At 50.6% G+C, this 9872-nt stretch overlaps 1 protein-coding gene across 1 annotated transcript; it reads right to left on the bottom strand.

Annotated features, from left to right (window-relative positions):
* Positions 1–8789: 8789 nt before the first annotated feature.
* Positions 8790–9623, bottom strand: LOC136549929 (uncharacterized). Its single transcript, XM_066541363.1, has one exon. It carries the CDS (start codon positions 9526–9528, stop codon positions 9262–9264), a length of 267 nt encoding a protein of 88 aa, XP_066397460.1. The 5' UTR covers positions 9529–9623; the 3' UTR covers positions 8790–9261.
* Positions 9624–9872: the final 249 nt, after the last annotated feature.

The raw sequence follows: 9872 nt of genomic DNA, 5'->3' as shown, positions 1-9872 counted from the left end.
TTGAATGAGTGGATTAGCCTACACAAAAATAACAAGCTATGGCATGATTATGAACATGAAAATACTTTGTACTATGAAAAGTGTCAAACAATAGAGTTAGTATTTTTTCTATGATCTTCATAGCATACAATCACTGTACAAAAATTATCACATGCATGTTTTATACAATCTTTGCTCTCTAGCAAAAATAACAAAAATCAGCCATTAAAGGCACTTGAACTACACCTCATTATTTTTCTATAGCACATGCATGACACATATTTTTCCTAGGAAGTACATTACATAAGAAGATTAACAAACTTGGAATCATAATTTTTTGAAGCCTATAGGTTTTTGTACATATTTTTCAAGTTATCAGCAATATCAAGGATTAAATAAAGCTCTACAGAAAAGTATCAAAAAATGACATGCAATAATTTTCTCATGTAGATCCGGTGGCAAGGGACCTAGCAAAATTTATTTCAATAGATTTGGAGCAAATTTGAGTATCCAAATATTTTTCAAATCATTTCTCTTTCCAAATAATAAAAAGAAAAACTGAAACAAAATCTTCCTACTCCTACCGGGCCGGCCCGTGGGAACCATCTGGCCCATGACCACACTTGGCCTGCTCAGACCGAGCGAAGGGGTGTGCGGCGGCCTGGCTTGGGGCTTCGGCCCACGACCACTTGGCCCAGCTCAGCCGAGGCGAAGGCCATGCCGGCGTTGAGACGCCACGGCGGCGCGGCTTGGCCAGCGGGCCGGCGGCCATTGCCGGCCGGATCAGGGCAAGCGAGCGAGCGCATGGGGTTCGCAAGGAGGTGGCGAACCCGAGCAGGCAACTAGGAAGGGTGGAGGAGGGGAGGAAGGGTGCCTTCCATGGCGGCCGAGCACGGCGGCGCCATGGCCGACGGTGATGAAGCGCGAAGAATGTGCTACCTTGGCTCAAAAGACGTCACAACCACGAGCACCAGGTGCCGAAGAGCGAGGCGGAGCTGGGTGCGCTGGATTTGCTGGTCGTGGTGGAGCACCGGCGGTGAATTCGCCCGGCGGGGCTGCGGTGGCGCTCGGTGGCGAGCTTGCTGCGCGCGAGAGCTGAGGCTGCTGCGGCTAGCTGAGTGGGGAGGCGAGCGGAGTGGAGAGCGCAGCACTGCTCGGCAGGTGTAGGCGGGCGCGTGGGAGCGGATGCAGGCCGTGGCTGCCACGCGGCGAGCATCACCGACGCATGGCTGACACGCGGCGGTCGCGTTCTAACGCGGTCGGGACGCGGCGCGGGCGAACGGCGCGGCGCAGCGCGGTCGGTAGGCTAGACGCGCGCGGGGCTAGGCTGGGCCGAGGCGAAGCGTGCGGCACTGCGGGAGGCGGGAGGCAGGCTGCGTGCGGCACTGCGGGAGCCGGCTTCGACCGTGGGCCGAGAAGCGAGGCGGCGGCCCGTGAAGGGAGAAAATAAATTTTTAAATTATATTTTCAAGAAATCTTCAAATACCAGCTTTTAAATATCATTTTGAGCAAGAAAATGATATCTTTTGAAAATGTACCAAAAATGAAAGTTGCTTAGAATTTAATTCTCTACAACTTTGCTTTTATGACCAAAGTCCAATTCTTGATAGATTTTGAATTATAAAATTAAAGTCAATTTTAACTCAAAACCCTAATTTTGGAGAATTATTTTTAAAGCAAAATTTGGCAATAATTTGAATACAAACTTTGCTCCAAAAATTATGCTAAATAACTCTAGATGATTTACAATCATTGCCAAACAAGTTCTACTAACCTAGCAAGCATAATTAGGGCAAAAACAACCCTAAACAAGTGTATGCAACATTTACGTTTCACAAGCATGTTTCATATGTTTCTAAGCAGGGTTTCAGTTATTATTTACATGATTAGGTATGTATGATTAGGATGCTTGATGATACATAATATGCATGATTTGTAGTGCCTAAATGCTGGTATAACACCGGGGTGTTACAGTGGGTGATGCCAATCAGCTCGTGAATATCCAAGTGAGTGAATCGCCATAACGAAGACTAGCTTACCGATAAGCAAGTGAACCTCGGTAAAAAATCATTGAGTCATCATTTGATTCCGATGTGATTTGTATTTATTGGTATTCATCCTTGTGGTTGATTGGTTCATTCCTCGACTCGGCGGTATATCCATCTTGCTCTATCTCTTTACATTACCGCAAACTAGTTGTCAAGCTCTTTAGTGTAGCCAGTTGTGAGAGCTTGTTAGTTTGGTTAGTGTGGCTCTTTAGTTAGCCTTTGAGAGCACAATAACTTAGTATAGTTACATAGTTATTCTGTGGATAAAGACTATAGAACTAGAGTTATGGTAGGTGGCTTACAATTTTAGTAGGCTAACGCAACACTTACTTCATCTTATAATTGTCTAACTGGTTTGCTAAGTGTTGTAGAAATTTTTAATAGGCTATTCACCCCCCTCTAGCCATTAGGACCTTTCAAGCGCTGCCGCAACCACCATGGCAGCTCTCTGGAGCTTCACCATTTTCTAATCCAAGACCATGGGGAGGGAGAAGAGGGCAAGGGGGTTCTGATGGACTACCTACCTTGGTCGATTACAGCTCAGGGATATACATCGACAGAGCACCACCGCAACCACCATGGCTGGCGAGCAGAGCTCACAACGCCACCGTGTTCCACTGCCTGCAGCCGCCCTTGGCCCTAATCAAAACCGCTACCGGCTCTGCCTTCTTCTCCTCTGCCCGTGTGCTGCTCCGTTCCCCGGGTTGTGGTCGCCGCCATGGGCCACTGCCGCGCAGGAGCCACCGCAGCCCATGCGGGTGCCCTGGTGCTCGTGCACCACAACATCGGCAACAGGCTAACAAGCGGAGGATCACGCTGTGGACGTGGTGGAAGGAGTAGAGGTTCTGGGTGCCCAACACCCTCACCGGTCAACTCTTCAGCTGCGTCAGCGCCGCCTAGGAGCTGCTCGCCGCGCGTGGCCTCGCGGTCACCATCGCCGTCCCATCCAGCAATGCCGTGCTGTTGGCCCTCGCATGCCACACATCACCTTCTCCTCCTCCTGTGCTCTCCACCTCGCCATGTCGCATGCCCTCTACGCAGCCCAGCGACGAAGTGTTCGTGGTGGGCCCGCTGTCGGACGCCGGCGGCATGGCCACATCGTCGGGGGGCAACCGTGGTGGGAAGCCTGAGCTGGTGGCGGCGCGGGTGGCCGCATGGCTGGATGCATTCTCGGACGGCTCCATGGTGTACGTCAGCTTCGGGACGCAGTAGGCATTGTCACCGGCGCAGGTGGCGTCCGTGGTGGAGCTGCCGCATTCATGTGGGCTCGGCGGAGTTGCTGCGTTCGTGTGGGCTCTGCGGAGCTGTCGCCAGACACGCTGGCGCGGAGCTCGGCAGCATTCGTGTGGGCGACGAGGACAGGCACTACGGTGCTGGACGGGGTCGAGGCGGGCACGGCGTCATGTGGGCTAGTGATCCGCGGGTGGGCGCCGTAGGTGGAGGTGCTGCGCCACCGCGCCATGGGCTGGAACTCGATGCTGGAGGAGACTGCTGCCGGGGTGGCCATGTTGGCGGGGCCCATGGTCGCTGACCAGTTCACGGACGCACGATAGCACGGAGGCACGCGGATCTGTGCAGAATCTACCCAACCGATCGGATAGAGGAGAGGGAGAAAATAAAATAAGTGAGGAAGAAAAGAAAATGAGAAAATAAATTCCTGATGGCATTTTAGACTTTTTTTTTGCTACGGTTTGACACCGTTAGAAGCAAATATGGATGGAATAGCGTGGAAGGCAAGAAAGTTTAGCGTCATAGCACCAGTGTATGTTCAAACTTTTTAGTGGCACGTAGGTCAGGACCATCTTCATAATGGCATACAGGTAAAAGGCACAAGAGGAAGAGGATGGTGCTTTTTAGCTGTTGATTTTTCTGAGGTTGGTTAGTACGGAGTATTTGTTAAGACGGTTGTCCTATCTCTCACTGTAACTGAGAGAAACGGTAAGAGCTATTACTTTTTTTCCTTTTCTTGTATTCATATAGTTCATGGCCAAGTGTCAACTTAACCTATTAAGGTAAACAAATTATATTGGACATATATATTCTCTCTATTCCAAATTATAAGTCATTTAAATATTCTTGGAGAATCAAAGCATCTACCGTTTGACAAAACTTATAGAGAAAAATATAAAGATTTATGGTATCAAATAGGTATACTATGAAAATATAATTAATGAAGAATCTAATGATACGTATCATAAATGTTATTATTTTGTTATATATATTTGGCCAAATTTAAGATAATTTGATTTTCTAAGAAAGTTAAAATAGCTTATAATTTGAGACGGAGAAAGTATTTATCAAACTTAGCAAACATATATTAAATAAGATAATGTTGCGGGATCAATCAAATCATTTTAATTTCATGTATCCAACTCAGCACAAACGTAATTTGTAACTAAAGTTTAAATGGTCACGTAATTTGAAAGAGCTACCTTAAGGACTGTTTGGGAGAGCTCCATCATGAGAAAAAGTGAATCTGGATCTAGGATTCACTATGTAGCAGCTCCGTCATGGATCTACTAGGGAACTGTTTGGCTACACAGCAGTTCTAGATCCACGAAACTGAGGTTTTAGTGGGAATGACCTGTTTTGCAATTGGGGTTGTAATATGGGGCGCGTTTGGATCACATCCAAAGGGCGCCACAAGAGCCAAACACTCACGCCACACATCGCCAAAGGTTCAGCTGTTACCGCAGCTGCTAGTTTATTTTCAACGCCGTAACTCGCCAACTATGTGGTAGCGTAAGCTATGGCATTGTGCGGCTGTGGCGCTGTGTGGCTGTGCTGGGAACCAAACACGCCCATGGTGTATCTTTTTTTTCCTTTAGCACATTTCTTTTGTTCATATTTATTCCAAAAAAATGTTGTATTTTTTAACCCAAATGCAATATCTTGACACAAACATTCATGAGCATTCAACATTGACACACAAGATAGATAATTAATTAAGAGATAATTCCTTGTTTGACACCAGACAAATGACCCGTTCCTTTCTTGGCCCTCAAAAAATCTCCGTTCCCTATTTGACACCGAGTTCAACTTTCATTCCTTATACGACACACCGTAGGATTTTCCATCCGCGAACCGTTAAATGCCCTGGGAAAAGACGATTTTGCCCCTATGGGCCCCACCACCCTTCTCCCTCCTGTCCGCGCCCATATAAGCAGCACGCCGGCGGTGGAGAAGGCAGGCGCGTTGTGGCCCCCGCCGGTCGTCCCCGTCACTGCGGCCGGAGCCCCCTCTTTCCTCTGACGAGCCGCGCCACCCTCCTCCTCCGCCAAGGAGGAGAAGACGGTGAGCTGCCGGCAGATCCGGCCACCGAGGTGCGCCACCGCCACCACCGACGGAGAAGAAGAAGCGATGCGCCGCCGACAGGGCTAGCCACGGACCGGAGCCATAGGCCGGGAAGAGGAAGAGGCGACCACGCATGGCAAAGGGGCTACGACAGCGAGCAACGCACATAGCGCAGTGAGAGGAGCAGGGCCCCAGCAGCGGAGGCGTAGCGAGACAGGTACCGGCTCCTCCCGGTGACCATACCTGCGACGGCGTAAGCGACCATGCTGGGGGCTGCCGCTCTGGGGGCCACCCACGACAGTGCGCCGCATGCGTAGGGGCTCGACGCGCTCGGGCCACCCGTGCTAGGGTTGCCGCTCCAAAGGCCGGCCGCGTCGAGGGCTTCCCTTGCGGCGCCGGTGCGCCACTCGAGAGGGACCATGCCTGAGCTGGCGTGCCTCCCGCATGGGTGGCCATGTCGGGAGAGAGATAGAGAGAGAGAGAGAGAGAGAGAGAGAGAGAGAGAGAGATGCGCGCACGACGGAGGGAGGGGACGCAGGATAGTGGCCGTGGGCCCATGGTTGCCGGCACCGGTGGGGTCCAGCTGTGCCAGAGGGCGGTGGTCGTAGGGGCCCAGCCACTGCGCCGCTAGATCTGGAGGAAGAGGAGAGAGAGGGAGGAAGAGGAAGGAAGGGGCGAAGCTGGATCAGGAGGGGAGGCGACGGAGCGGACGAAGAATGGAGGAAGAGGAAGGAACGTGCCTGCCTTCTCCACCGCCGTGTGCTGCTTATACGGGCGTGGACAGGAGGGAGAAAGGGAGGAGAGGAGGGAGAAGGGTGGTGGGGCCCATAGTGGCAAAATCGTTTTATCACATGGCATTTAACGGTTCACGGATGGAAAATCCTACGGAATGTCGTATAAGGAATGAAAGTTGAACTCGGTGTCAAATAGGGAACAAAATTTTTTTTAGGGCCAAGAAAGGAACGAGTCATTTGTCTGGTATCAAATAAGGAATTATCTCATTAATTAACCCACGTCCATGACAACATCTCAACAATATGACACATTGTCCATACTTAAAAATAACTAAAGATTAAATGAAGACTAGTCTTACATGCTAGTTCCAAGCAAGAGCAAGAGCCCAGGGCAAGATACATCCATAGTTGCGACATTGGCTTCCGAAGTAGAACCATTCGATGTAATTGTATATCGGTTATACCTTTCCAGTATTATTGGGACAAAATGAGGATCACAACCGAAACGAGCAAAGTCCAAATCTTCACTACCATGCTCATGAATAAAATTGTGAAGTACCATACAAGCAACAACCACCATCCTTTTCTTCCACATCGGGGTAGTTGGACATCTTGTATAGAATTTGCCACTTCATTTTCAAAACTCCAAAAGATCTCTCAATAACATTTCGAATAGAAGAGTGAATGCAATTGGTTTTTCTTTAGGTGTTTTGGGTTCCATATCTCTATGCCACTCCGGCATATGATATCTTTCATTCTTGTAAGGAGCTAGATAGCCGGGCCGATTAGGATATCCGGCATCAACAATATAATATTTGCCTAAACATGGTCCAAAAATATATAAGTTAATATTTGCTATCATACAAAAGAGACGTACTAAACGACTATTATTCATTCATATTACCTTGTGGAGGATGTGGGAAGAATTTTTCATCCACACTGACTGTATTGTATAGCACACTTGTGGCATGCATAGCTCCTAGTTGACCTGTGGATACATATGTAAACCGCATGTCGAAATCACAAACTACTAAGACATTTTGAGTGGTTATTCCTATCTTCCCAATATACCTCACTTGTTCATTGGGTGAAAGAGAAACTTGAATATGTGTACCATCTAGAGTGCCAATGCAATCCTTAAAATGTGGATACGCTTGTCTATCATTTCTTATCCTCCTATGAACCCTAGGAATCCTCAGGTGTAATGAAAGTTTTTTGTTTAATCTAAAGCTGATGTCCAAACAGGCCTAAGGGCACGGTGGGGGCGACCCCAACCTCAACTATCGGTCTAGTCGCCCCACCCCCTCTTCCTCTTAACCTCCGAGCTCCAGCTACCGAGTGGCTTAGCCGAGAGCGTCCGTGACCGCGACATGGCGAGAATCGAGAAGCGACGATAGAAGATGGCTAACGGTTGGGCCTGTTTTTCTCGCTTTGGTTTAGGCCATCAGTGGCCCATTGAGGGCCCAATCGTCCGATTCGTCGCATGTGCACCGGTGTCTATCCGGAGGTTTCCTTCCCCAGTCGAAAGCGTATCAGGGAGGCATCCTCAGCATCCCCATCCTTTAGTTGGCGAGCACTGAGGCGGCAAGGCATCAGGCAAGCGGCCATTGGCCACCAGCTAGAGTCCTGACGCCTGAGCACGAGCAGCAGCCGAGTCGGCACCTCAGTGGCCTCACGGTCATGTAGTCAGCCCCCTCCTCCGATGGAGTCAACGCTGACACAACTCCTAGAGACCAGTCCACAGCAGCACGGTCGACTCGTGCGGCAAGTCGACGACCTCATGGGAGAGAACAAACAACTCAGGTGGCGACAGCAAGATCTCGAGAATTAGCTTCGGAGGAGAGAGGCCGGGAAGTACACTTGTGCGAAGGAGAAGTCCAAGCCAGAACATGGCTGCAGCGATGCAGATCCTCAACGACATGCCTGAGCCGTCAACCGGCCACCCAGTCCCGTTGAACGATCCGGAAGGTCCAATCTCTGATCCACAACATCGCGAAGCATCTTTCAGAAAGTAGCTGGACATGAGCCAGCGCCACCCGAAATCGACTGCCGTTACCTCAATGCAACTCGGCGGCTCGAGCTGCGCTGAGGGAGGGTATGAGTGTATGACGCTGAGGGAGGGTATGGGCGAACATCGACCGGCAGCGAACCCACAGCCACGTGAGCACTCTATCAACCATCGAGCTTGGGAAGATACATAGAGATGCACAGGGCCACAGCCTACGATCAACAAACGATGTCACGCGCACCACGAGGATCAACCCTATTCGCTTATGCTAAAATTTGGTTTATGCTGATGTTTATGCTGAAATGTTGTGAGAGAAAAACAGTGTTCCATGGCTAAAAAATAGTGCTGAATAAACTCAAGTGAACAAAACTAGACGTACATAAGCCAAATTTCAGCATAAACGAACAGGGTGAAGCAAGAGAAGAACAAAAACGACAACTGAACGCCACCTCGGGCTTCCTTGGGTCGTGATATCTATGTGGCCAGAGACAACAGCAGTCCTCTAATTTGCTCTATCTTCGTCAGTCATTTGTTCTCGTGCACAAGGTATAAGGATATATACAACTGAAAACCGTATACAGTATGAAACGATCACAAAATCATCATCCAAATAGGGCCTTTACTGTTCCGTAACGTTTCTTGTGCAGCCGGCTCTGCTTCAACAGTGGTTTGTGTGGAGGACACGAGATAAGCTTTTTTCGGCTTGCTTGCCGAAAGCTGTTGGACTCGCAATTAACTAGTGCAAATTGTCTACTTGAAAACGACATGTGCCCAACTATCCTTCCATTCCCCAAAAAGAGAAATCCTCCACAGCACACAGCAGGTAAACTCAGTAGACAAGTAACCTCGCCGACGAAGGATCTCATCTCACATACTAGTGTTCGAGACATGTATCGGGTACTTTTGCAGCGTAAAAATTTACAGACGATCGAGATTAAACATCAAAGGAGCGCAAAAGAAGAAGCTAGCATTCTAGCAACAACTCAGTTTGTGCAACACCGAAGCAAGATCGAAGAAGTTGACCGACTGAGTAGGCTCCCTCTTATTGTCTTCACACAGGGGAGCTGCTCTGCTCATCATATCACCAGCTCGATCGAGGCCACGCATCGACGACGACGACGACATGTACATGCTACAAACATGGCCGCGCTCACGCTCACACAAACTTACTACGGGGGCAGCGCAGGCGGCTAGTCGCCTAGTCGAGGCAGGTGCCGCAGATGCCGTAGCCGCCGCTGCAGCCGGGCCCGGTGCCGTCGCAGATCCCCGACGCGCCAACGAACACCGGGCTGCCGCGGCTGCCGCCCCGGCGCTTCCTGCTCCTCCTCCCGTCTGCTTCCCCGGCGTCGCCGACCCAGGTGAAGATGATCCACGACATCACGGACAGCCACAGGATGACCGCGCAGTAGAGCGCCTCGCCGCCGAGGCCGCCCTCCGCCACGCTCAGGAACCGATCCGCCCCCATCTCTCTCTCTCTCTCGCCCTCTCTACGAGCTAGTGCCGTGTCCCTATCCGGTGGTGGTGGTGGTGGTGGTCGCGGTGGGTGTGAAAACTGTGAAGCCCTGCGCCTGGTGCCTTTATAGTCGTTGGCGGGCTGAGGTGCATCGGTGGTGGATGATCCATCCACATCCGCGCGCGCCGCCACGCGGGGAAAACGGTGCCGTCACGGGCGGAAACATGGTGCCTTTGCTTAGCGTGCGCTGCAGGAGCTGGGTCGGTCGGTTCGGCTCGCCACCCCGCACCCCTGCAGGAGCTTGGAGGCTTTGACGCGGTCCGTTCCCGGCGGCGCGCCGTGGCCTATCCTATTGG

This window comes from Miscanthus floridulus, chromosome 4, assembly GCF_019320115.1.
Source record: "Miscanthus floridulus cultivar M001 chromosome 4, ASM1932011v1, whole genome shotgun sequence".
NCBI lineage: Eukaryota > Viridiplantae > Streptophyta > Magnoliopsida > Poales > Poaceae > Miscanthus > Miscanthus floridulus.
The sequence above is the reverse complement of the archived record's forward strand: the minus strand, read 5'-3'. Positions and strand labels throughout refer to the sequence as shown.